Source organism: Microtus pennsylvanicus, chromosome 11 (genome assembly GCF_037038515.1).
Source record: "Microtus pennsylvanicus isolate mMicPen1 chromosome 11, mMicPen1.hap1, whole genome shotgun sequence".
In the NCBI taxonomy this organism is placed as follows: Eukaryota; Metazoa; Chordata; class Mammalia; order Rodentia; family Cricetidae; genus Microtus; species Microtus pennsylvanicus.
In genome coordinates, this window is record NC_134589.1 from 9,263,912 (window position 1) to 9,291,704 (window position 27,793).

A 27,793-nucleotide genomic window follows, 5' to 3' on the forward strand; every position below is an offset into this window, starting at 1 on the left:
GTCCCAGGAGGACCACATCACAGAACCTGCTCTTAGGAGAAGAAAGGAGTTACCCATGGGATAGCCCAGTTGGCTTTGTTTTGAGAGTTTATCTTAGCCTGGCCTCAAACTCACTGTTTATGAACTTTTAATCCGTTTCCCGAGTGCCAGGATTACAGGTGTGAGCAACCATCCTTGGGCTTCTGAGATGCTGGAGATTGAACCCAGGGCTTTGTGCACCCTAATTATTAAGTTAAAAATAACAACTGGAGCCGGGCGATGGTGGCGCACGCCTTTAATCCCAGCACTCGGGAGGCAGAGGCAGGCGGATCTCTGTGAGTTCGAGACCAGCCTGGTCTACAGAACTAGTTCCAGGACAGGCTCCAAAGCCACAGAGAAACCCTGTCTCGAAAAATCAAAAAAAAAAAAAAACAAAAAAAAACAACTGGATACATAATAATAATAGCTGGCATACACCTGAAATCTCAGAACTCGGGAAGTGAAGGTAGAAGCCCCCCCCCCAAAAAAAAGTGATGCTTAGTCTACATAGCAAGCCAGGACAGCCAGGACTATGTAGAAAAAAAGAGGTGACATTTCCTCACACCGACTGGCCTTGAATTTCTGATCTCCCTGCTTCCACCCCCTACATGTTGGAATTACAATGTGTGCTGCCCTTCCTGGCTACAATATATGACTTTACCATTTATAGACATGCTGGAAACAGTGGGGCCGTGGGAGCAGAAAACAAACCAGTCGTTGCCATAAGCGGGAAGTGGGATGAGAGGACTCAGAAAGTTAACAAGGGAACTTTGTGGGGCAATGAAAACCTTCGGTTTGATTGTTCTCCTAGCGATATGCCTCAAGAGAGTGAGCTTTACTGTATGTAAATGGTACCTCAATAAACTTGACTTTAAAAAAGCACAGTGAATACAGGATATAGCTAACTTGGTAGACTGATGGCTTAGCCTGCAGGAGATCCTGGGTTCCATCCCCAGCCCTACAAAAACTAAAGAGAAATAAAAGCTGGTGCAGCCAAGAAATGAACTCAGTGCTCTAGGCTTTCTACTGTTGGCTGGTGTACAACTTTTACAGTGAACATTTTAAGATAATAATCTGTGTGCATATATATATATATCATCAGTACGTAAAATAGCACTTTTGAACACTTACAGAAATCACTCTTTCCTTATCAATGTGACAAATTGCCAGAAGGCTCTTGCCTATGTGAAAATACTTTACGTACTTGTTTTGTGCCCAGGATAAAAGACTCATTGGTCAGTGGCTCATGTGGCCCCCTCTGGAGTCCTTTCCCTAAGTTCAACCATCATTCATCCAACAAACATTGACTTAGAACCCGCTAGTGCCGGGTACCACTGAAGGGGCTAGGACCCAAGCCATGCATGTTTCTGCTAAGAGAACAAGACACCAAGGGCAATGACACAGGCCGGAGAACTATGACATTGAAAGCAAATGTTTCCCCGGGGGCCCTGGTAGAAACGGGTAAGGAAAAATTGGACAGAGGAAGGAATGACTGAGTGTGTTAGTAAAGGCCCCAGCAGGACACAGCTGGAAGACAGGGTGCTCAAAGAGTGCTCACGGGCTCTTCACAAGGACATATTATGGGGGCAGAATGAATCACTGAAACCCCTAAGGGGCAGGGAAAGAAATAGTCACTGGCACCCAGGGAAAGGGAGCCCACCACAGGAAAATTCCCACCAAAGCTATGGTCTTCCAGAAGAGAACGATATTAAATGAGCATCCCACTTCACTCTTCTTTTGTCTCCAACTTCTTGCCAATCAGGTGAACCCCCAGAAAGCAGAAGATTAAGAGAACCTCTTGACGGAGCCTGGGATAGCTCAGCCATCCAGATGTGGAACAGAGTGGAGGAGACAGATGGAAATCTACACAGGCAAGTAGAAAACTTTCCGCATCCAGTTCTTGGGGAGAGCAAGCCGAAGGAAGGCTTGGAGCATAGAGAGCCTGGTACACACATCCAGAGACCTGGTTTTATGTGTGGGAGGGAGCGATGAGAGATAGCATTTGAGGATCCCAGGAGCAGACCATAGAGAGATACATACAACCTGATAAGCTTTAATTTTATTGCCTGACCAGGAAAAAGCCTCTGAAGTAGAGAAATGATGTCACCAGATAGCATTAGGTCCTAGCTGAAGCAGGAGGAACAAAATGGCCTGAATGCTGGGAGGAATAAGGAGGAGAGTTGATAGAGCTGAACCAAAGCAGTGGCAGGAAGGGTGGGGGTGAAGAATGCATTTGGAACCCTGAATTTGGTTGTCAATCCGATGGGCATTCTAAAGAGGCATTTCCACAAAACGACTTCCTCACCAAATGGCAGAAAACAATACCCATTTTACTGTCTCTTAAATCCTCCGGGTTAGAGTTTCAATTGGGATGCGACTGGTCTCCACTCCACTGCCTGGGTCCCAGCTGGGAAGGCGGGATTGGCTAGAGCAGGGTTATCTCAGAGCAGCTGGGGAATGGAACCAGCTGAGAACTACATTCCCACATTCAGGCTGGAGCTGGGAGAATCCCGAAGGCTGGATCTGGAGATAAAATACGGATATGTGGGGCTGAAGAGATGGCTCAGAGGCTATGAGTGCACCCATGTCCGTCAGCAAAGATAACAGCCCGTAGCTCTGGGTCCAGGAGATCCAACACCTTCCTTCAGCCTACCTACACCCCACACAGACAAACATCAATAAAATAATTTTTAAAAATATGCTGCCATGTGATCTTGCCTTGTGACTTGGGCCCCTGCAGCAAGGACATCGAGCTGAAAAGCAATATCCCAAAGGTCTATATGACAAGAGGGTACTCCCAAAGAACAGGGAAAGCTACAAGGCCCATTAGTATCAAGAGCTGAAGGAGCTGGTGGGCTGGGCAGGACACCACACACTCAGAATCCAGGCCAGTCATCTGTCCTCCGACAGAAAAAAAAAAAAGGTAGCCAAGCTGGGGTTGACCTTGGACCTAATCCTGCCTCCATCTCCCAAATGCTAAAATTACAGGCATATGCCACCATGCATCAACTCTTGGCACCACATTTAAAGCTACCTCATTGTTGCCAGTTTGGTAGTTCACACCTTTAATCCAAGCACTCAGGAGGCAGAGGTTGGTGTACCTCTGTGAATTCAGGACATAGCAATTGTCTACATAGCAATTCCAGGCCAACTAGGGCTACATAGTGAGACCCTGCCTTTAAATACACAGACACACACACACAGAGATACACACACACACACACACACACACACACACACACACACACACACACTGAACACTGAGCTCTTTCTTTGGAGCAGCCTTGCCAGGGCCCCACCACAATCTCTACAGCCTGAGCAAACAATCCGAGTCCTTCTCCTTCCCTCTCAGCTACTGGTTCCCCAAGCCCACACCCTCTTCTGGCACAGGCCTCTGTGCAGGTTACTCCTAATGCCTCTTATATCCCTCTTTCCTCTATTCGGTGGCTGCCCTTTCCTCATTCTTTGGCATCTCACCCTAAAAGTTGTTTTTCCCAAGAGATAGCGCATCCACAAATGTTATTTTCCCTAGTACTGTCCCTAAAACTTTAGCAAATTTTTATTTTGTTTTGCTTTTTAAAAAATATCTGGCCGGGCGGTGGTGGCGCACACCTTTAATCCCAGCACTTGGGAAGCAGAGGCAGTCGGATCTCTGTAGGTTCCAGACCAGCCTGGTCTACAAGAGCTAGTTCCAGGACAGGCTCCAAAACCACAGAGAAACCCTGTCTCGAAAAACCAAAAAAATAATAATAATAATAAAAAATCTGTATGAGTGTTTTGCCTATGTGTGTGTGAAGAGTAACCAGCACTCTTAACCACTGAGCCAGTTCCCAGCCTTGTTTCTTATATTTATTTGCTTATTGCTTTTTTTATATTTATTTATTATGTATACAATATTCTGTCTGTATGTCTGCAGGCCAGAAGAGGACACCAGACCTCATTACAGATGGTTGTGAGCCACCATGTGGTTGTTGGGAATTGAACTCAGGACCTTTGGAAGAGCAGACAATGCTCTTAACCACTGAGCCATCTCTCTAGCCCCCTGCTTATTGTTTTTGAAACAGGGTTTCCTGTAGCCCAGACTGGCCTCAAACTCACTGTATAACCAAGACTGGACTTGAACTCCTGGTTCTCTCGCCTCAGCTTCCCGATTACTTGGGGGTATGCACGAGGACACCTGGATATAAATTAGAAACATGTTTGGGGTGCTGTTTTGTTTTGTCTAAGATTTATTTCCTTTTTAGTTTTGTATATATGCGTGTGCCTGTGTGGCGGTCTATGCATATGTGAGTACCGTACCTACAGAGTACAGAAGAGGGTGTGGGATTCCTAGGAGCTGGAGTTGCCGGCTGCTGTGAACTGACCAGCAGGAAACTGAACTCAGGTCCTCTGCAAGAGTAATATGCAGTCTTAACTCTGAACCACACCGGCATGCACCGCCACTTTCAATATAGAGGCATATGTTTTCTTGCGTTTTTGTTCCATGCCTGTCTCTGCTTTTCTACTTCTGTCTCTATATATATTTTTGTTTTGTTTTGTTTTTCGAGACAGGGTTTCTCTGTGGTTTTGGAGCCTGTCCTGGAACTAGCTCTTGTAGACCAGACTGGTCTCGAACTCACAGAGATCCGCCTGCCTCTGCCTCCCAAGTGCTGGGATTAAAGGCATGCGCCACCACCGCCCGGCCTTCTGTCTCTAATTTAAGCTTTGCACGGGCAAGGACTGCACCTGTCTTGATCCCTGATCCCCTGAGTGCTATGTCTCACTCAGCACACTGATTTTATGACGTCTTGGATAATTTGCCTTCCACTCAAGGCCATGGGAATGATGCATTTTGACCAACTGTTTTCAAATTCATCTTTCATCCTCTTGGGAGTTTTTCAGGGGCCCGTGGGTGAAGCTCTAAGGGGAGCTGTGAATGTAGAAGGCTCCACACCGTTTGTGCCAGTTTGAGTCGGAGCAGCCAGAGTGAAGCGCTGTGCCCTGGGGCTTCTCCGTAGGTCTCTCCTTCAGAAGCCCAAAGCCTGACACCCCCAAACCCCAGCCAGAAGACAAGGTTCCTGGATGCGTCTCCCCATCCAGTTGCCTCAGGAGTTCTACCAATGAGGGGACAAGAACAGCTCTAAAAGTGTGATTGTGAACTGGGCAAGGTGGCTCAAATCTGTAATTCCAGCCCTAGGGAGGAGAAGGAATGAATGAGGATTAGGAATTCAAAGCCATCCTCCATGGCACAGTGAGTTGGAAGACAACCTGGGCTACAAAACCAAACAAAATAAAAAGTTGCATCCACAAAGCCCGGGTTGCAGACCCCAGCACTGCATACATCAGGAGTGGTGGCCGACGCCTGTAATCTCAGCACTTGGAAAGTAGAGACTCAAGGAAGAAGTTCAGAATCAGAGCTGGAGAGATGGTTCAGGGGTTAGGAGCACTGGCTGCTCTTCCAGAGGACCTGGTTCCAATTCCCAGCACCCATATGGCGGCTCTCAACTGTCTGTAACTCCAGTTCCAGGAGATTTGACACCTTCACATCAATGCACATAAAATAAACTTAAATTATTAAAAGAAAAAAAAAGAAGTCCGGAGCCATCCTTGGCTAGAGTTTGAGGCTAGCCTGGGATACACAAGAACTTGTCTCCAAAAAAAATAAATAGAGCCAGGTAAGGTGGCCCACACCTTTACTCCCAGCACTCAGGAAGCAAAAGCAGACATATCTCTGTGAGTTTGATGTCAAGCTGGTCTACATATAGAGTGTCAGGTCAGCCACAGACCAGCCACAGATACATATGAGACTCGGACTCAAAACAAAATATAGATGCAGGTGAGATATATTTATACAAACATATATAATTGTAAGATGCTAATACATGTTGTCCGATGGCCCCGACCTGGTCCTAAGTGCTTGGCTTCATACAAACTCTTTGAATTCTTTCATTAGCCTCTGGCTAAGGATGGATGTTGTCTGCATTAGCATTCCACTAATTAGAAGTCTGAAGGGTTTATGCTGTAGGAAACTGAGGCACACACGGAAGCACTTCCTTCCAGAAGGACTGTGAGAATCTAAAATTCCTCTTTCAGAGCAGTCAAGCAGTCGTCTGGGACAAACTCAGATGGTGTGGGGTGGGGGAGGCGGGGAGAGACACCAGATGACCTCACCCATTCGGATGTATTGAGTGCTTTCCTCTGCCAGGCGCTGACCTCATTCATACTGGTAGAAAGGACAGATAGAGATCACTGGATGGCATTTGTCCCTTAGAATGATCAGGAACAGGGTCAGGGAGGGAGCACCGACTGCAGAAGAGGTGAAAACCCCAAAGAAAGATCCCTAGTGTCGCCTCTTTTACTTTAATGCAAGAAACATCGCGTCTGCTGGCACACGAGGACACAGAGCGGCGAGTGAGGCGCTTTCATCCTCTTTCATCCTCTACCGAAGAGACTAGTATGACTACTAGCACCGGACCGCCAACGTCAGCACAGCCAGCGTGCGCGCCCGTCATTTCCGGCCAGCTGTTTTGGGCTGGATGCGGAGGTGGCGGACAGCGCCTAAGGGCTGAGCGACTGTGTGACTCCAAGCTGTCAGATTGGCTCCCAGAGCCTCACCCCAGTCGGAGTTTAGCTGGCAGCCAGGGAGTTCCATTCTAGCGGGCTCCGAGGTCAGTCGCGGATTGGTGTTAGTAGCCTGCAGAGTCTGGGCTCGCGTCCCCAGGTCCTGGGCTTGCATCTTCAGGATCCTAGAGAAGTACATCTTGCTATTAAGAGTCAAGACAGATCTCTAAGAAATTTTATTGCTCAAGATCTGGGAAGGCATCGAGTCTACTAAAGGCTCCAGTCGTCGGTGCTGCGCTTTGATGCCCCAGGCATGGGGTTTCTGACCCGAATGTGAGATACACTGTTCAAAGGGTTATCCGGGTCAGGAGAGTTACTTGTCTCACCCTGGGCACTGGTATCCACCTGGTTTTGACTACATGACAGGAGCGTATCTAAAGTTGATCTCAGCCTAATGGCTGGTACCTAAGAGAGATAGAGGAACTTTCTTCCCGGGAGGCAGATCTGTCCTCTTCTTGGACTAGCTTAGAGTAGGAAGTGGCACCACCCTACACTGCCAGAAGCCTTAGGCCTCCAAGTCAGAGCAGGAATGGACATAGAACAGGCTTGGCACGCATTCTACGTTCATTCCCATTCCCCCAGCCAACTCACATCTCCAAGTCTCCTACGCCGGTATCCTCTGTGCTGTGCAGAAGGGCCCAAGAGGCTCCATTACTCTGGCCAGGTCAATGGCCAGTTTCAGCCTTACCCTCATGCCAGCCACCTGGGATGTACACTGAGATTCTAACTTTCTTCTACAAGCATATTTGATAAAACAAAACAAATGCCAGCATGGTTACCCCTCCCCCCTCGTCTCCATAGGTTGACACATAACATAACTGTCCCAGCCTCTGGGAAGCAAAGCATCTGGGTGAGCCATGCTGAGGGCTTGGTCGATGTGGGCAAGGCTAAAGACTAGGAAGTGAGGGGCTGGAGAGATGGCTCAGAGGTTAAGAGCATTGCCTGCTCTTCCAAAGGTCCTGAGTTCAATTCCCAGCAACCATATGGTGGCTCACAACCATCTGTAAAGGGGTCTGGTGGCCTCTTCTGGCCTGCAGGAATACACACAGACAGAATATTGTATACATAATGAATAAATAAATATTAAAAAAAGAAAATAAGACGCTACAATGATTTAAAAAAAAAAGACTAGGAAGTGAGTAGGGGCTGGATGACTCTCAAGCACCAAGGGATTTAAATTACCACCGCAAGCAACTTTAGAGTTTTAGATGGAGTGAGTCTTCATGACTGGGGTCTGCCTTTAATTGCCCAAGCAAGGGGCTGGAGAAATGGCTCAATGGTTAAGAAGTGCCTGCTACTCTCTCAGAGGACTGGAATTTGGTTCCCAGCACCAATGTCAGGCAGCTCACAATTGCCTGTAACTCCAGCTCTAGAGAATCTGACACCCACTTTGGGTCTCTGTGGATAAACTCCCACTAATGAACACAAATAAAATAAATCTGACGGAAGGGGAAAATAAATAAAATCTTTTTTAAAACTTTCTTTTCTCTAGCAAGGAGGATACCCTATAGCATCCTTATTGTCCAGACTGGGGAAACTGAGGCAGCCATCCTCAGACCTGGTCCTCAGCCTTACTTGCCTCTGGGACTTCTGGAGCTCCCTGGGGCAGCTCTGGCTCATGGGTACCTTCCCACAGAGCTGCAGGATACAGACATGATGGACAGGGGCAGATTGAATTACAAACACTCAGTGAAACTCACCTGAGCTGACCCTTTGGAACTCAGCCTCTCAATCCGGGTGTCCCTCACACTCTGCTCTGGATGGTATCACCACTGCCCCGTTACTGGAGCCAAGGCTGTGTGAGCATCACTCTGAGGTACCAGCTGATGCCTATGCCTGCCTCTCAGTTATGCCTCCAGCAGCATCTCCTTCCACCCCCTTCCCCACAGCCTTGTCCATCCCACAGTTACCACCACCCTAGGCTATTACAAAAGTCCCTATGCCCATCCAATCCCATGCTTCCAAATTATCAGGCTGATATTTCACAATTGAAAATGAAAGATTTGCTGTGTTTCATTTCGGGATAAGATTCTGACTGGTTTCTACAATTCTGGCTCTCTAACCTCATTCCCTACTCACTCCACCCCAGCCCGGCTGTGTTTCCCACAGATCCTACTATAGGTCAAGCTCTTTTGTGCCTAAAAGTTTTTGATCTTGCTGTCTCCTGGACCATTCTCCTGAAGAGCATAGCACGTCTGTCACTTTATCCTTAGGGTGGCACCTCTGTGGGCTCGATCTAAGTATCCCCCAGACTCTCAACACCCCACCAACTCCTCCCTAACACACACTGTAGTTCGGAACTATACAAGAGCAGAAATCTTTCAGACACAAGGTATTTTTCTTCTTCTCCTCCTCCTCTTCTTTGTCCTCTGTTGCTTGGAACGACCTCAGAGTTTGCTTTCAGAGTCTTACCATGTTGCCATGGCTGGCCTTGAACTCACTATGCAGACCATGCTGGCCTCAAACTTCCAGCAATCCACCTACCTGGCCTTGTGAGTATGGAGATTTCAGATACGGATCACCATACCCTATTCTTTTTTTTCCTTTACTTTTATTTTATGTGTGTGGTGTTACATCTGCACGAACGTCTGTGCCTGCAGAGACCAGAAGAGTGAGTTGGATCCCCTAAAACTGCAGATGTAGAAAGTTATGAGCCATTATGTGGGTGCTGGGGATCAAACCTGGGTCCTCTGGAAGAGCAGCCAGGGCTCTTAACCACTGAGCCATCACACCAGCCCCTGCTTTGTTTCTTAAGTAAGCTATTTTGTGCATATAAGAAGTCTTCAGAAAAATGCGTACATCCCTGGTGCTCAAGTAGACCTCTGTTTTCCCAATGATCCGTGTAACCAGCACACAGAATGGAAAACAGAGCGTCCCCAATGCACAGTGAGCGAGGAACACAGAGCTTCGGTTTGACAGTAAGCAAAGTGTCCGTCCAGTGGACAGATGGTGCTGATGCTGCACAGCATCATGGATGTGTTTGACACTGCAGAGCTCTATGCTTAGAACACTTAAGCTCGTGCCAGCCAGATGGCTCAGCAGGTAAGGACGGTTGCTGCACGGGCCTGACAGCCTGCGATGGATCCCAGGAAACCACAGTTGAAGGAGAGAGCAGACTTCGGTAAGTTGTCCTCTGATCTCCAGAGCCATGCATGCACTGAGTACGTGCACGCACACACACACTAAAAATAAAAATTAAATTAAAAATAAAACTTAATTGGTTAAGTTTGTCAGGCATGGGTCTCAACAAAAACAAGTTGTATGAATGTTTGAATTAGGAAAGCCCTTTAAAGGAAAGATGCTTGGATGGATTAAACCATTGCTTTCAAGGGTGTAACTGGATATAAGGTTTGTGTCTCAAACAATAAGAAACAGAACCTTTAAGAGAAAGCCCAGAATACAAGAAAACATCCTCAAATTTCATTCCTTTCAGCTTGTTTCTAGATACACAGGTTTTTAAGCATTCCGGTTCTTCTTTTTTAAAGGAGTTATATTTCTACCAGGCAGCAGTGGCAGACGCCTTTGATCCCAGCACTCAGGAACCAGAGGAAGGCAGATCTTTGTGAGTTCAAAGCCAGCCTCATCTACAGAGCAAGTTCCAGGACAGCCAAGAACAAGGACAGGGCTACACAGAGAAGCCCTGTCTCGAACCTCCCACCAAAAAGGATGTTATATGTCTGTATTTATATATTCTATATTTATGTGTGTGAGTATCTGCCTGCACGTATGTATCTACATCACGCATGTGTCCACATCACGCACATGTCTGGTACCCAAGGAGGTCAGAAGAGGAGAATGGATCCCCTGGAACCAGAGTTACAGAGGTTTCTGGAGCATCATATGGGTCCATTCCCAGGACCTCTATAAGAGCAACAAGTGCTCTAAACTGTTGAGCCATCTCCAACTCAAAATTAAGATTTTAAAGGTTGTGTTGTGAGGGGGGTGTACATGTGTGTGTGTTCATGTGTATTCACGTGTGTGCTGAGGGCATAGGACAACCCCCAAGTGTTCCTCAGGAGCTGTCCACCTTGTCTTTTGAACCAGGGCCTTCCACTGGCTTGAAGCTCATCAGGTAGGCTAGGTTGTCTGTCCAGTGAGCCACCATGGATCCATCTATCTTGGCTCCCCATACCCAGAGCTGGGCTGGGAATACAAGAACGAGACAAACACTCTGCTTTTTTTTAAAAAAGCTGATAAGCACTTTTAGTGTACGGAGCCACCTCCTCAGTCCCCTTAAGGTAATGTTTAGCTTTGCTTAGTTTATAGAAAGACTCCTACACTGTAGCTTATAGTCTGGCCTGGAATAGGCTGTATGAAACAGCTTGTCTAGAACTCAAGACAATCCCCCCTCTTCAGCTTCCCAAGTACTGTTATCAGAGGAGCCTCTTTCTAACCTTGGGTATGTGTGTTGTGTACTTATGAAGGTTCGCGTGATTTCAGGTACCCAGAGAACAGAGGGGTCAGATTGCCCAGGCAGCTGGGGTTACAGGCTCTTGTGAGCTGCTTGACATCGGTGCGGGAAACCCGAACTCAGATGCTCAGCAAGAGTTCTTAAGCCCCATTCTTCTCTCCAGCAGCCAAATCTCTATTTCTGGCTCTTAAAGTGCTTGTAAATTAATACCATTTTAAAGAAGTTCATGGAATGTATCCGTAGGTCACCCAGTTCCCCGCGGTGAGGACCGCTGTGGAAAGCAGGCAGACCCTTGCTCTCAGGATGAGCCAGGACAAACAATAAGTAAACAAAATAATTTCAGACGGACGTAAAAAAAAGTCGGACGTGGAGAAAAAAGAAGGACATAGGGTTGATCCAACAATTCCCAGACCAGGACACCAGGAAGGACCTCATCCCAGGCCCCGCCCCCTATTTGCATGCTCCTTACGATTGGCCTCCGGCGGCAGACCCCACCCCGTAGAGCTGGCGGCCTGGGAAGCAGCAAGCGGGGCCGGGCGGAGATGCAGCGGCGGCTCCGGGTGTCGCGGCGCGGGCCGGGTGGTGTGCGGGCCCGAGGCGGGCAGAGGGTATCCGCCGTGGCACCCACACTCTCCTGACGCCGCAGCCCTGCAGGCCGTCCCGGGTCGTCCCAGCCGTCGTCCCGCTTTGCAGTCCCCACCCCTCCGCCCTTTGTGCCGCCGCCACCCGGCGTCCCCAGCTCGACGGGACCCAGGGCGCGCGGGAGCGAGAGGCCCCGCTGTGCGCACGGCCGGTAGCGGATGGCGGCCACGCGAGGTGGGCGAAGGGGCGCTGCAGCCCGAGCCCGCGACGTGGGAAGCCCGGACCGCCTCCGCCGCATTGTCCCGGGCTACGAGCCCAGGCCCTGAGCTGCCGCAGCGCCCGCCCACCGCCACCCGCGGGGCCATGCGGAGAGCGGCGGGGATGGAGGACTACTCCGCAGAGGAGGAGGAGTCCTGGTACGATCATCAGGACCTGGAGCAGGGTGAGCACGGTGGGAAAGGAAGTGGCGTGTGCCCCGAGACCCCTGGCCGTTACTCCATTGTTGGGCGGTATCACCTAGAAAAGGGCTGGGCTGGACCTGGTGCACCAAACAGAGCATGAGTCTTGAGAATGGGGACTTGGACCGAGAGGGGCGCTGCCCTGGAAGATTCGGACGCGATAGAACCGAGACCTGCAAAAGTGTGTAGTTGACGGGGCATCCATCACCCTTCTCATCTTAGTAGCAGCGACTACTCGGGTGTCCCTGGTAGGGTTTTGTTAGAGGGCCCGGAAACTAGGTGGCCGCAAGGAATTCCTGGTACTTTGGCTGGGAGTACTCTGCGTTGAGATGTCATCTCCCCAGATCAGCAGCACTTGTCCCGGCCAGAATTTCTGAGCTCTAAGACCTAGAGAAAGTTTCCCCACCTGGCTTTCCTCTGCCCAGCTAGAGAGTGGTGCGGGCAGCCTGACTGTGGAGAAGCCTTACGTGGAGTCTCCAACCAGCCTTCCCGAGAAAAGTATCCCGTTGTCCTTCGCGGCACTAGGCTTCCTCACACGTTCTGCCGAACGACAGCCCCAGGAAAGAGGGAGGATGCCTGAAAGGGGTTTGGAAGCTGGTGATGAAGTGGCTAAAGTGACAGCACTGAGAAGAGAGGTGGAGTCGTCTTGGCCGAGGTGGGGAGGCCTGAGAGGGTCAGGGTCAAGGCCAAAGCCTGCTGGAGTGGAGTCTGCTCCACCCTCCTTGCCAAGGTGCCTGTTCTTGCGGATACCTTGAAGGAGTGAGGAACCGCATCAAGGGAAAAGTGACCTCCCCACAGTCACCTGCAAGCCCTGAGTTATTCAAACCCAAGGCTAGCAGACAGTGTGCCCTGGAGGCCTGGTCTCCATCCTCAGGGTCCCTGAGCTCTGGTTTTGCCAGGATGGGAAGCATGCACTCGCATCCTGAAGCCTTTGTTTCCTGACCCACTTCCCCATGCTGCCAGGCTTCACCTGCAGACCAGGAGCTGTCTCTGTTCTTCCCAGTGAATCAGACTCTTGGGAGACCTGTGTAGGAGGGAGGGCGATGGGTTAGACATCCCTGTGCTATGAATTGCCCCATGTTTATGTGGCACCTTCTTCTCTGTCCTGGCCACTACTCCTAAAACTTTTCTTCTCTGGAAACATCTGTTGGCCTCATTTGAGTTTCAGACATCATCCTGGGACCTTGGAAGGGTCCTAGCCACGGACCTCTGGGTACACGAGGGCTGGTGGGGGAGGCCCACTTGTATGTTCTGAGTGTCAGTGATTATGAGATGACTTCCTGGGAGAGGCTAGCTCAGAAGGAAAGATGAAAAGCAGAGTTCTGTGGAAGATAGCCTCTAGGGGAGGCAGATGCTAATACTGTGGCAATCTCATTTAGTTCCCGCACCCCTAATGAAGGCTTGGCACCATGCCCAGCCCAGATGTGGGAGGAAGGAGCCAGAGAGTAGGGGCGGGAGATGGTGTGGCTTCTGGTGAGGGACCGGAATCGCCATTCCAGCGGGGCTGAAGAGCTCTGTATCGCTCTCTTCTTGGGTCCTGCTGGTCTGGCCTGCAGCTCCAGTCATAGGCAGAGCCCAGGAACCAGGGGGATACCCAGGAATGAAGCACTGTTTGAGGAAAGTGGGCCTTCCTGCCAGTGGGGGCGGGGGGGCTGTGCTGGGTCTAGGGACAGAATCCCTGTCCTGATCCTGTATTCCAGCGAGGAGATGAGGAGAGGGATCAAAGTAACAATTGTATGACAGCTTGGTCCCCTCAGCAAGGAGAGATGTGAGCTGGAGGGTGGAGGAAGGAAGGGGAGGACAAGTAGGGGACAAAGGAAGTGCTGGCCACTCAGATCTGCATGCCAGCCCAGGAGAGCTGAGTGATGGGGAGGAGTGTCTGCCAAAAGACAGTCACATCAGAGGTCCCATGTCTGTGTCCCCTTCTCTGGGCTTGATCCCAAAGTCTTTCCTTCCCATCTGCCGGGTGGCCCGTGGAGTGATTTTCCCACCCACCCATGAGGTAGCCTTCCTGCCTGTTTTTCCCCCCTACCCTAGACCAAGCCCCAACTTCCCTTCCCAAAGAGATTGTCCCTAGAGATGGTGTTTGACTTTGGTGTGCCTCTGCCCCAGAGGCAGGAGGTGGTCAGGACAGGTGAGGTCTTAGATTTGCTCTGTTCCCTCTACTGGTTGCCATGAGCACCTGTAAAAATAGAAAAGAAAAGTCATGAATTAATTATTAAGCAAGCCCTGGCTCTTCCGCTGCCCACCCCCTCCTCCACCTGTGACCACCTCTGTCCAGGCTGACGGATGGCCGCTGAGTCACAGATTTTCTGACCTGACTCCCCTTCCTGCCTAGCCTTGATTTCTCCACCCCAGGGGATGTTCTGACGTGGCTAGGAAAATGGCAGCTTATCTCCACCCTGCTTCCCCCGAAGGCCTTCCGGAGTTCCTGACTTTCGTGCCTGTGGGGCAGGACCCCCAGCTCCACCTCAGTCACCTTTACCTGTGCCCACCTTGGCCTATTTCCTGCCTCTCTGTGAAGAGTCTGCCATGCTCCGTCCTGATGCCGAGCCATAGGGGCTGTGGGATTTCTGGGTCTCTTTTGTTTTCTCTGGAGTTACATATAACCACTAAGGTTCCCTGAAGGAAGCCCCAGAAGGCCCCTAGAGCCAGGAGGGGAGGTGGCATCCCAGACTCAGAACCTTCCTGGCTTGGTTCAGAGTTGCCTATTGATCCAGCCATAGCAAGCTCTTTCTTGTCTTGTGTCCGCATCCTGCTTAGCTGGCTTCCAAGTGCCCAGGCCACCCTCCCCTGAGCCCAGAACTGCCACTGTCCTTCAGCAAGCTGCCTCCTCCAGGCTCCTGGCTCTGCAGCTTCTAGACTCCTTCCGTCATCCCTTCAGGCAGCTCTGACCAGCTTAGCTTGCAAAGTGATTCAGTTTCCCTGAGTCTGTCTGAGATTCTCCCCCTCCTCCCCAGGCAGCTTCCTTTCCGTCTTCCTTCGTCATCCCTGGACCACTAGGGCGACCAAGTAACATTCGCTGTCTTTGTGGGCAGTCTTCAGCATCTCTCCCTTCATAGTGTGGTATAGCCCCCATCCCGATCCCAGCCTACAAATAGCAAGGAGTTGCACACATAGCCCAGCTCGCCTGGAAGGAGGAGCCTGGTATTGAAATTGCCCTTGGCCCTTCCTCATTTCTCTGGCCTTGAATTCTGGTTAAGCTTGCAGGCCGAGCGCGTACGTGGTCACTTCCTAGACCAACTAACAGTTCCAAGGCCTGAAACATTTGGGAAGGGGATGAACTGAACACTGCCATCCTGTTACAGCCTAAGAAGATGGCAAGGTTCTCCCGTAACCAATCACACACACACACACACTTGTTATCCCCAAGCACATGATATATCACAAGATTGTCATCCAACAATGGGAACATCAGGCTTCAGATTTTGCAGACAACTCCAGACTCTGGCCCAGGTGTCCTCAAATACCTTATTAGGTTTATATTAGGTGACTGGACATTTTGGCACCTTCATTAGGCAAGTTACTTGCCCCAGGCTATGGGGTTTGTATCTGATTTACACGATTCAATTTTGTTCCCATCGGGAAAACTGTTTGTTCCAGACAGTGTCGTTACAGCCTAGCTAGAGGGGAGCTTCTGTGGTCTGCTTCCCCAGTGACATCAGGACACAAAGCCCTCTCCAATTAATGTAGCTCTAGAGGCCCCATTCTGGCTATTTCAACCAGACCCCTGATCTGAGCATGTCTATATCCTACCACTTGGGAGACAGAGGTGATGGGATCGGGAGTTCAAAGTCATCCTTGGCCTCATACCAAGGAAAACCTGACTACATGAGACCCCACCTCAAAACAACAACAATGAAAGTTGCTGGAGATGCAACTCTGTTGGTAGAATGCTTGCCTAGCATGCAAGAAATCCTGGGTTTGGCTCCCCAACTCCACATAAGACCAGACAGTGTTGCACATCCCAACAATCCCAGCATTTAGGAGGTCGAGGCAGAGGGATGGAGGTTGAGGCCAGCTACATTGCAAGTTTGAGCTACAAGATAAGAAAGAAAGAAGAGCTGGACAGTGGTGGCACAAGCCTTTAATCCCAGCACTCGAGACACAGAGGCAGGTGGATCTCCGTGAGTTTGAGGACATTCCAGTCTACCAAGTGAGTTCGAGCACAAGCTCCAAAGCAACAGAAAAACCCTGTCTCAAACAAAGCAAAAGAAAGAAGAAAACTTTACCCTCATTGTGGGAGCGATATTGTTTCTCAGACTTGGCCGTTTGTCTAGGTCCCGTGGCTGATCGGGCCACTCTGGCTTTCACAAGGAAACACCAGTTCTGTCCTAGGCAGAAAGTGCAGGACGCTCTACTATCTACCCATCCAACGTCCCTGTTCCGTAAGAGTCCAAGAGGAAGACTCCACATGGGCCTGTCTGCCGCACTGCAGAGGGTGTAGCCAAAACAACCATCTATCTAAAACTCGCCAGGAGGACCAGAAGGGGAAGGCAGAACTATCATTATGTATAAAAATAGCACTGGTTCTTATTGGCCCCGGAAAAGCTGCTTCTACAAATCTTGGTCCAGATTTACACCCTCAGCCTAGAATGAAGGTTGGTCTCACAAACGGCCTCATAATGTTAAATAATAAAATAATCAGTGCTTTCCTGCTTCTGGCCAAATGGGTTAGACAGGCCTACTGTTCACCCGCTAATTCTGTTTCTAGGAATGTGTTCTCACAAGAGGTAGTGATTTGCACTAAGGTTTTAATGCGGTGGAGTTAATCCTAGTTTGACTCTTACTTTGCAGTTCAGGACAGGGACCCAGATCCTCACACAGGCAGCCCCTCTACTGCTTCTAGCAGTGAACTCCATCCCCAGCCCCCTTTACTGTTTGTTAGTGATTGCTAACAAAGATTACAAACTTTCGTGTATGATTGTTTTGCTCACATGTATGTATGTATACTATATAAGTGCCTAGTGCCCAAAGAAGCAAGAAGACGACATTGGATCCCTTGGGACTAGTGTTGCCATGTTGCCAACTGTTGAGAGCTGCCATGTGGGTGCTGGGACCTGAACTCAGGTCCAGTACTCTTAACCACTAAGCTATCTCTCCAACTCTGAGGTGTTAAGTTTTGGGGAGTTTTTGTTTGTTTGTTTGGTTGGTTGGTTGGTTGGTTGGTTTTGGTTTTTCGAGATGGGATTTCTCTGTGTAGCTTTGGAGCCTGTCCTGGAACTCACTCACAGAGATCTGCCTGCCTCTGCCTCCCAAGTGCTGGGATTAAAGGTGTGTGTTACCACCACCTGGCAAGGGTGTTAAGTTTTTTTTTTATTTATTATGTATACAATATTCTGTCTGTATGTATGCCTTCAGGCCAGAAGATGGCACCAGACCCCATTACAGATGATTGTGAGCCACCATGTGGTTGCTGGGAATTGAACTCAGGACCTTTGGAAGAGTAGGCAATGCTCTTAACCTCTGAGCCATCTCTCCAGCCCGGGTGTTAAGTTTTTAAGACAAGGTTTCATCCTTTAGTCCTGACTGCCATGGAACCTGATGCAATCCTCCTGCCTCAACCTCTCAAGTGCTAGGATTGCAGATATAAGCTACCAAACCCAAATGCTTACCCTCCTCTTACATTTTTTATTCATTTATTTTTTGGGTTTTTTTAAAATTTATTTATTTATTAAAGATTTCTGTCTCTTCACCGCCACCGCCTCCCATTTCCCTCCCCCTCCCCCGATCAAGTCCCCCTCCCTCATCAGCCCAAAGAGCAATCAGGGTTCCTTGCCCTGTGGGAAGTCCAAGGACCACCCACCTCCATCCAGGTCTAGTAAGGTGAGCATCCAAACTGCCTAGGCTCCCCCAAAGCCAGTACGTGCAGTAGGATCAAAAACCCATTGCCATTGTTCTTGAGTTCTCGGTAGTCCTCATTGTTCGCTATGTTCAGCGAGTCCGGTTTTATCCCAGGCTTTTTCAGATCCAGGCCAGCTGGCCTTGGTGAGTTCCCGATAGAACATCCCCATTGTCTCAGTGTGTGGGTGCACCCCTCGCGGTCCTGAGTTCCTTGCTCGTGCTCTCTCTCCTTCTGCTCCTGATTTGGACCTTGAGATTTCTGTCCGGTGCTCCAATGTGGGTCTCTGTCTCTGTCTCCTTTCATCGCCTGATGAAGGTTAATATTCAGGAGGATGCCTATATGTTTTTCTTTGGGTTCTCCTTATTTAGCTTCTCTAGGATCACTAATTATAGGCTCAATGTCTTTTGTTTATAGCTAGAAACCAAATATGAGTGAGTACATCCCATGTTCCTCTTTTTGGGTCTGGCTTACCTCACTCAGGATAGTGTTTTCTATTTCCATCCATTTGCATGCAAAATTCAAGAAGTCATTGTTTTTTACTGCTGAGTAGTACTCTAATATGTATATATTCCATACTTTCTTCATCCATTCTTCCATTGAAGGGCATCTAGGTTGTTTCCAGGTTCTGGCTCTTTGATTTAATTTTTTGGTTTTTTGAGACAGGGTTTTCTCTGTGTAACTACCTTGGTTGTCCTGGAACTAGCTCTGTAAACCGGGCTAACCTCGAACTCACAGAGATCCACCTGCCTCTGCCTCCTGAGTGCTGGGATCAAAGGCATGCACCACCATGGAGACAGTGTCTGAGTTGCCCAAACTGGCCTTAAACTTGTGGTCCTCTTGCCTCAGCCTCCTGAGGAGGTAGGGTCTTGGGCCTATGGCATAGCTTCAAGCTTTTGTTGTTTTTTGTTTTGGGTTTTTTTGTTTGTTTGTTTGTTTTGTTTTTTGAGACAGAATCTCATGTAACTTAGACTGGCCTCAAACTCCTGATCCTCCTGCCTCAGTTTCCTGAGTCCTGGGGTTAAGCATGCACACCACACCTGTGTAGTAGTAATAATGGCACAGAGACTTATTATTAATTATAAAAGCTCAGCCTTATTCCTAACTAGTTCTTATAACTTAAATTAACCCATATTTTTTGGTGTACACTCTTCCATGAGGCCTGTCACCCCATCACCATACAGCCCATCCTGCTTCCTCCCTTCCCCCACCCCCATCTTCTGGTGTCTCCTGTGCATCTAGATTATCTCCTATTTCCTCTCTCTGCCTGGAAGTCCCACCTATACCTCCTGCCTAGCTATTGGCCATTCAGCTCTTTGTTAAATCAATCCCAGCAATACATCTTTACACAGTGTACAAATATCCCACAACACACTGGGCTCATAGTTTCCCTTTTAATAGAGAAAATACTCAAAGATGCTCTAAACACCCAACAGTAAGGACCGTCTAAACGAAGGTGTTTAGAACTTTATATATACAGTAGCGTCTTCTGCATCCACTAATAGTGTGCATACATGTAATAGTATGTGCATTACCCACAGAAACATGCCGTGATATGTTGTTATAGGAGAAAGGCAGATGCAGACAAAGACAGTGTGCTTTGCATTTGTGCTTCATTTTGTGTGTGTTGCATACATATGTGTGTGTGTAGGCATGCATGTGCAGATCAGAGGGCACCTTGTAGGGGTTGGTTCTGTTCTTCCACCATGAAGGTGTAGGGGAATGTGGTACAGTAGTGGTATTGGGATATCCTGACTTATTGGGAAGCCAGGATATACTTAGAGCCACAGTAGGACAGCTCAGCCCTGGACGAAAGGTGTCCTGACTATCGAGAAGCCAGGCTACCTGAAGCTGGGGTGTGGTGGGGGATGGTCTCCCCGCAGGATGTAGGGATCCTGCTCCTCTCCTGGAGAGCCGCTACAGCTGAGTTCTGCTCTGCTCCCTCAAGGGAGCATCCTAGAAGAGCTGTCAGCTTCTTCTCCTGCCCAAGAAGTTTCTTCTGCTAATGCTCTGCAAGAGGAAGCCCCCTTTAGAAATGTAGCAATCTGGCAATCCTTCCCTGGCCTTGCTCAGCCCCTTAAGGAGCTCCTAGCAAGGTTCTTCTGCTCTGCTCCACAGCCTTGCTGAGGCCCCCTAGGGAGCATCTCAGCAAGGTTTTTCAGCTCAGTCTCCTAAGGGACACCCCAGCCAGGTCCTCCTCCTTTGCACTGGCGAATGAAGGTCTTCACCCAAGACTCTTTTGAGAAAGAGATTTATTTGGGAAGGAGGAGTCCAGGAGAGTGGCTGTTTCTGCCGCTTAACTTCAGCTCTTTGTATAGGCTTCTTAGGGGTGGAGTTTTCCCAGGGAGAACAGGGATTGGTTAACTTTTCCCTGCTCAGGGATTGGTCAGTTTAGCTGGCCAGGGGCAGAGATGGCTGTGACTTCATGGCCAAACTGTGTTTCTTTCACTGGTCCTTTTTAGCTTTTTGATTCTAATCTTAGGACCAGGACATATTTCTTTCACTGGCTCTGATTCTAGGAACAAAGTGTGTTTCTTTGACACTAGTTTCAGAGCCAGGGCACCTGTCGTATAGTCCTGGGTTCAGGGATGAAGATGTTTCTCTCCCTGGCCCAGGTCTTAAATCCAGGGTGTGTTTCTTTCTCTGACTCTGGGTTCAGAGTCAGGGTACTCGGTGATTGGTTGGTTTCCTGCCCCAGTTGTCTCTTTTACCCTACAGAAGGTCTACAGAATTTGGGTTCAGCAGCAATTGCCTTTACCCACTGGGCTATCTCACTGGTCCAGTATTTTTTTAGGGGTGTGTGTGTGTGTGTGCAGGTGCCCCTCATGAAAGCTAGAAGAGGGTTGCTCCATCCCCTGAGGCTAGAGTTACAGACAATCGTGATTGCTTGCAGGGGACCAAACTCTGGTTATCTGTAAAAATAGTAGAGAGCTCTTGAGTACAGCGCGGCCTCTCCAGACCCTCGCTGATTTTTGTTTTGTTTTTGTTTTTGCTTTTGAGACAGGGTCTCGGGGTGTATCCCTGGTTGGCCTCAGCCTCACAGAGACCCACCTACCTCTGCCTCCTGAGTGCTAGAATTAAAAGTGTGCCCCACCACACAGCTCAACTATTTTTTTAAATTGTTGGCTTTTCACTTTTCTGTACTCCTTTGTTTTTTACATCAAGCAGAAAGAAATACCAAGCTAGTTGGTAGCACATATTCTCAATCCCAGCATTCAGGAAGCCGAGGCAGAAGGATCTTGAGCCTCAGGCTAGCCTGGGTTTCACAGTAAGATCCTGTACAAAGGAAACCAAACCAGATACGCGAAGGACAAGAAGAGATAGAAGTGACACCAGCCCAGACGCTCAGCCCCTGGTTTCCATCTCTAGCCACACTAGGGCTCCTGAGAATAGCCTGTGTGCTGGTGACACCGAGTCACCAAGAGCCAAGCCGCAGATCAATGCTAGGGCATTGATGAGGGCTCTCTGATGTCCTCACTCTGTGTTCTGTTTGCCCCCACCTCCCTTCCCCCAGACTTGCACTTGGCGGCGGAGCTGGGGAAGACTCTGCTGGAGAGGAACAAGGAGCTGGAGGAGTCCCTGCAACAAATGTATTCCACCAATGAGGAGCAAGTGCAGGAGATCGAGGTGAGGGTCCCCGGGCTCCGCAGGGCTCCTCCGTCTCTCGAGTGCCTTTGACCGGGGCCTGTGTGTGCCTTTGTGCACCTCACCAAAGGCCTCCCGGCTTTCCTTTCCTAATTCACACCTGCCCATCCATCCCAGGCAGCCTACTGCACCGTGGTCTTCACCCCCTGCTCCAGCGAGCACGAATCTCAAAGTCGCTCGGTCTAGCGGTGGTAGGGGGGCCAGGCAGAGATCTTTGTCCCTACCTCATTGTAAAGGTTTGTTCCACCCTTACCTCCTCCCCTAGTACTTGACCAAGCAGCTGGACACGCTGCGGCTGGTGAATGAGCAGCATGCCAAAGTGTACGAGCAGCTGGACCTGACAGCCCGAGACCTGGAGCTGACCAATCAGAGGCTGGTGCTGGAGAGTAAGGCTGCCCAGCAGAAGATCCACGGGTGAGGGCTGGGATGGTGAGGGACAGGCCCAGGACTGAACACGTGGGCTGACAGGGAGACTCACACATTCTTAGAAGACGATACTGAAGAGCCTGGGCTGGTAGCAAGGCCATTCCTGTCAGCTCTGTGTGCTCTGTGTGTGGTGTGTGCTTAGACATTCATCCTGTAAAAACTATAGTCCCTTCCCTCCTCCTCCTCCTTCTTCTCTTCCTCCTCCTCCTCCTCTTCCTCCTTCTCTTCTTCCTCTCCCTCCTCTTCCTCCTCCTCCTCCTCCTCCTCTTCCTTTTTTGTTATTTCACCAAGACAGGGTTTCTCTGTGTAGCCCTGGTTGTCCTGGAGCTCACTCTGTAGGGCAGGCTGCCCTTGAACTCACAGAGATAGGCCCACCTCTGCCTCTTGAGTGCTGGGATTCAACATGTGTGCCACCACTGCTCAGCCCATCATTTCTTTTTATGATTTATTTTTATTCTGTGTGGGTGGGTGTTTTGCCTGCATGTGTGTCTGTGCACCGTGTGTGAGCCATACTCTCTGAGGCCAGGAGAGGGTACGGGATCCTATAGAGCTAGAGTTGCAGATGGTCATGAGCCACAATGTGTGGGTGGCGGGAACTAAACCCAGGTCCTCTGCAAGAGCAGCAAGTGCTTTTAACCTCTGAGCCAGCTCTCCAGCCCCTCACAAGCGATGGATGAAAAGCCACCCGTATTCCAGAAGATAACCTCCCACCTGTGCTTATTTGCCAATTACACACCAGGCTCAGTTTGAGGCACTAAAGATTCAGTGACTCTGACCTGCCCTCTGGAACCTCGCACATGGGAAGGAAGACAGAGATGTAAATGTCACTGCAGTGTATGGTGGTGGTGATAGAGGGGCGGGGGTGGTGGTGGTGGTGGTGATGCAGGAACCAGAAGTGGGGTTGGGGAAATGTCCTGGTCACATAGGCGTGAGCACCTGAGTTCAAGTCCTGGCATATGTGTAAAATGTAAGACACGATAGCGTGCATTCGTAATCTCAAACTGGGGAGCTGGTGATGGCTGGGACCCACCCTAGCTGAATTAAGGATCCCTGGGTTGTAGTGGGAGCCAGTCTCAAAAAACGAGGTGGCTAGCTTGTGAAGGTGTGATACCCAAGGTCATCCTCCGGCCTCCACATGTATCCACACACACATGAACATACACACATGTACAGATACATAGGGACTAAAGGTGACTGAGGAGAAGTGATGTATAGAAGGGCAGTCCTTGGATGTGGCAGAGAGTTCTCAGACTCTAACCCCAGACAGTGTGCTCAAGATTGTCTGTCTGTCCTTAACTCCATGTCTTCCATCTACAAACGGCAGTGAGGAGGCGTCCCGTCTCCTTAAGACTTCCCCCAGGTGGGGCTTGAGAAATGGCCAAAAGGTTGAGAGTGTTTGCTACTCTAGAACCAGGGTTTGGTTCCTAGCACTCACAGTGAGTGGCTCACAGCCACCCTGTCCCAGTTCCAGGGGATCCAACGCCCCCTTTTGACCTCCTCAGGCACCTGCATACAAAATCAATCTCCACGTTTTGGTTGTGAGCCAGCTTTTAATGACTGAGCCCTCTCTCCAGTCCTAACAATCTTGGAAAGGAACAACAAAAAGATGTCTCTCCTGGTTGCCTTCATCCTATCCCAGATTGACAGAGACCATTGAGCGCCTGCAGTCCCAGGTCGAGGAACTGCAAGCCCAGGTGGAGCAGCTGCGAGGCCTGGAGCAGCTTCGGGTTCGCCGGGAAAAGAGGGAGCGCAGGAGAACCATCCATACCTTCCCCTGCCTGAAGGAGCTGTGCACGAGCCCCCGGTAGGCAAGGGCCCCGGTGTGTCTCAGCCTTCTGAGAGTTCCAGCTGAGGAATGAAGGAGCACGGTGGACAGTAGCTGGGGAGGAGGACTGGGTCTGGTCCAAGCCATCAGGATGCTTGCTTGCTAAGGACAGCCATGGGCATTGCTATGCTAACCGAACAATCATCACATTTATTTTGTGTACAAGTCAGATGAGAAAAGGTCATGTATTTAGTACTCGGCACAGCCAGGCTTCCAACCTAGGAAGAGTTAAGTGTTGAACCTTTTGGTTCCCGTTAAATCTTAATTCAACAACTACTTATATAAGAATACAGGATTGGGGATGTCGCCAGGCACTTGCCTAGAATGTGTGTTACCCTGGTTCAATCCCTAGCCTAGGAGAAAGGTTAATGAAGAAGATCAAGGTGAGGCTGGAGATGGGGCTCATTTGGAAGACTGTAGCTAACATTCACAAGCCCTTGAGTTTGATCCCCACACGTCCTAACGGAGTGGTGGAGCACACTTGTAATCCCAACATTCACAAGGTGGAGACAGGAGCTTCAAGATGTCACGAGCATCCTCAGGTCAAACTGGGCTGTATAAGATCTCATTTAAAAAAAAACAACTGGGGTGGTGGTGGCACATACCTTTAATCCCAGCACTTGGGAGGCAGAGGCAGGCAGATCTTTGTGAGTTCAAGGCCAGCCTGGTCTACAGAGTGAGTTCCAGGACAGCCAGGGCTATTGCACAGAGAAACCCTGCCTTGAAAAAAAAAGTTAAAGCATAAGAAGTGTGTGTTGAAACAACAGAACAGGGCCACTGCCGTCCCTAGGCACCAGGGTCTAGAGGAAGAGAGAGTACAGGATCTAGAAGGTATGAAGAGGTCTGGCTGGCCAGCACCAGCCCGCAACTTGGAGGTCTCCTTTGTTCCCACATTTAACCTTCCCTTGTGTCTTCCTTTGCTGAAGAATTCTGGAGGAATCCATATAGGTCAGCATTCCCAGCCAGGAGAGAAAGTCAGGGGGGGGGGTGGATGGTCACTCGGAGGGGCAAAAGGAAGAGTTAGACAGGTGGACAAGAGAACCCAGTGCCTGACACTTTGGTTCGGAGCGTGACCATGACTAACTACTTCTGCCTTTCTCCCAGCAGCTGTGAGGGGGGAGTGACCATGACTAACTACTTCTGCCTGTCCCCCAGCAGGTGTGAGGATGCCTTCCGCCTGCACAGTTCCTCGCTAGAGCTGGGCCCTCGGCCCCTGGAGCAGGAGAACCAACGGCTGCAGACCTTGGTGGGGGTGCTGCGTTCCCAGGTGAGCCAGGAGCGACAGCGCAAGGAGCGGGCAGAGCGCGAGTACACAGTGGTACTCCAGGAGTACACGGAGCTGGAGCGACAGCTGTGTGAGATGGAGGGCTGCCGCCTGCGCGTGCAGGAGCTAGAGGCCGAGCTGCTGGAGCTGCAGCAGATGAAGCAGGCCAAGACCTACCTGCTGGCCCGTGATGAGCACCTGGCTGAGGCTTTGCTGGCGCCCCTCACTCAGGCCCCTGAAGCTGATGACCCCCAGCCAGGCATCGGGGATGATTCCAACGCCCAGGATGGTGTCGCCTCGCCTGCAGCCTCCCCCAGCCATGCAGTACGCAAAAGCTGCAGTGACACAGCACTCAATGCCATCGTGGCCAAAGACCCAGCCAGCCGCCATGCTGGCAACCTCACGCTTCATGCCAATAGTGTGCGCAGGCGCGGTATGTCTATCCTGAGGGAGGTGGATGAGCAGTACCACGCGCTGCTGGAGAAATATGAGGAGCTGCTGAGCAAATGCCGGCAGCATGGTGCCGGGGTGCGGCACGCGGGGGTGCAGACCTCGAGGCCCATCTCCCGGGACAGCTCATGGAGGGACCTACTGGGGGGCGAGGAGGGCCTGGGAGAGGGCAAGGTGGGTGAGAAAAGCCTAAGCCAGCACGTGGAGGCCGTGGATAAGCGGCTGGAGCAGAGCCAGCCCGAGTACAAGGCGCTCTTCAAAGAGATCTTTGCCAGGATTCAGAAGACCAAGGCAGACATCAACGCCACCAAAGTAAAGACGCCCAGCAGCAAGTGACCCCTCTCTAGGCCTGCAGCCTCCCCCTGCCTCCCTGCCAAGGGGGGTCCCTCGTGCCTGGGTGGCAGCCTCTTGGCAAGTAAGAGAGCCCTTTTTGCAGTAATATATCCTGACCAGTGGCTGGCGAATGAGCAGGGAGGCCTCTCTGATCTGGGGACACAGCATATTTCCTGTTGGTGGCCTGGTTCACCTGTCCTGCCGCCCTTGACCACTTTGCTTCAGCTTGAAGGCACAGCTCGGTTTAAAAGCCAACACCCTCCCCCCACTGACCCTGGGGGCTTCTCAGCCCTCGGCTTCCCCCACTGTGGCCAGTCAGTCTTCTGCAGGCCTTTCTTGCTTAGCTGACTCCTCCTCCCCCCGCTCCAAAGTTGTTTTCCTGAGAGATTTGCAATGTAAGGTCTCCTTGAGCCTTGCTACAACTGGAAACACTTGAAAGGGGATCTCAGAGCCAGCCATGGCTGGTGCTGGGGTCTCCTCGACCAGTCACTGCTTTCTGCCAGCCATGACTGTCATCCCCCTAGCTGTACCACTCCCGGAGTTCTGAGCAGGGCCGAAATCGCTAGCTCCCACACTGCAGAGCAGGAAGCGTTAGCCAAGCCAGAGTGTACCCCTCCAGCCCTGGCAAAGACCTTCAGCTCGCCACAGTTCTGTAGCCAATCTGATTGCAGGAAGAGAGAGCCCCTCAGCAGCCATACCTGGGTAGTGTCCGTTTCCTCTCAGAGTTCCATCCCTGGAAATACCTTCTGGGCGGAAAGCCCAGGGCAGGGATGGTGGGAGTCCTGCCCCTTCTGCTTCCCTTCCCTTCTCTACACCTGCCCCCATCTCAGGGACCATGATGTCTCATTCACTCCTCCCTTCCTCAGGCCAGCCCTGGGACTGTTCACATCTGCAGCCTCCTGAACGTCCTGTGTGAGCGTCACCAGTCCAGGTCCCAGCGTCCGCCCCATCCTTCACCAGGGACTGTAAGATCTTTACTCCATGTTAAGTATTTTTAAGTTGAGAAAGAAATTCCTCCTTTGCCACGTTCCTACAGAATGTCTGCTCTTTACCTCCCACCTTTATGGGGGGACTTTTGAGGTCCAACCTGGATCAAGGGTTCAATATTTTAATCTAAAACTTCAGGAAGTCCAGCTTCGTCTTAGAGATGCCCAGGTCCCCAGCTTACCCTCAGCAGCCCTTCAGGGCTTCTGGTTCCTTCTGCCACCCTTCTCAAAATCAAAGGAGCCATACAATCCAGTGAGAGGCAGTGACTCTGGCCTCTGTGCTGGGACCCCAGTGGGAACCGCCATGCCTTACCTCTTTCTTACCAAGCATGTCCGACATTCCTGGAGACTCGACCTTGCTCCAGGTGGCACTGTGCTGCCTGCTGTCATCTGGATCCTTCTGTTCACGCAACTCGGAACCTTTCGTCCCTTGGGGCTGGGCACCTCCAAGGCCCTCTGTGTGTCTCTGTCATCTAGGGTAGAGGAGGAGTTTGGGCCTGTTCACTTCTCCAGTTCTCTAGCAGCCGACCAGCGTCACCTTTGAAGTATACATGAGAGAAATATATTTGCAAATGCTTTATTCTCTTCTTTAATAAAATATGCACCAGTATTCTAAAAGCAGCAATGGCCGTGGAGCCACAGTTTCGTCTCTGCGTCTCACATGCTTGGCTCCTCCCGTGCACCACTACAAATGAGAGGCGGATATGAGCTCCACCCACCCCCAAGTTCTGCATTTCTTTGAGGTCACTCTGCTCCCTGAACTCTTGACAAAGTCTGTGTCTGCAGAGCCAGCTATGCCAAGCATGCTCATGAACAAAACACTAGGGTCTGTACTGCCTTAGAGTTTGTATTCTGGCTTGGGGAGCTCCCCCAGAGCAAGGTGAGGTGATCTGCCCATGGGGTCAGGGAACTGGAGCTCTACTAGGCAGGGCATTCACGATCAGCAGGAGGGG

General features: G+C 50.4%; 1 protein-coding gene across 2 annotated transcripts; it reads left to right on the forward strand.

Moving 5' to 3' along the window:
- Positions 1–11,539: 11,539 nt before the first annotated feature.
- Cdr2l (cerebellar degeneration related protein 2 like) lies at positions 11,540–27,454 on the forward strand. Of its 2 annotated transcripts, none has more exons than XM_075990059.1 (5): positions 11,540–12,053; positions 21,426–21,538; positions 21,822–21,970; positions 23,622–23,786; positions 24,963–27,448. In XM_075990059.1, exons 1-5 carry the CDS (start codon positions 11,975–11,977, stop codon positions 25,855–25,857), a joined length of 1,401 nt encoding a protein of 466 aa, XP_075846174.1. In that variant the 5' UTR covers positions 11,540–11,974; the 3' UTR covers positions 25,858–27,448. The 2 variants fall into 2 exon arrangements, with proteins under 2 accessions (XP_075846174.1, XP_075846173.1); XM_075990058.1 differs by having other exon boundaries at positions 11,834–12,053; positions 24,966–27,454.
- The last annotated feature ends 339 nt before the right edge of the window (positions 27,455–27,793 follow it).

Excerpts from the sequence above, each read along its gene's own strand:
- Cdr2l (XM_075990059.1), top strand. The coding sequence starts at position 11,975 with ATGCGGAGAGCGGCGGGGATGGAGGACTACTCCGCAGAGGAGGAGGAG. Across the intron at positions 21,539-21,821 it reads AGCAAGTGCAGGAGATCGAG|TACTTGACCAAGCAGCTGGA; the intron begins GTGAGGGTCCCC and ends CTCCTCCCCTAG. Across the intron at positions 23,787-24,962 it reads GAGCTGTGCACGAGCCCCCG|CAGGTGTGAGGATGCCTTCC; the intron begins GTAGGCAAGGGC and ends CCTGTCCCCCAG.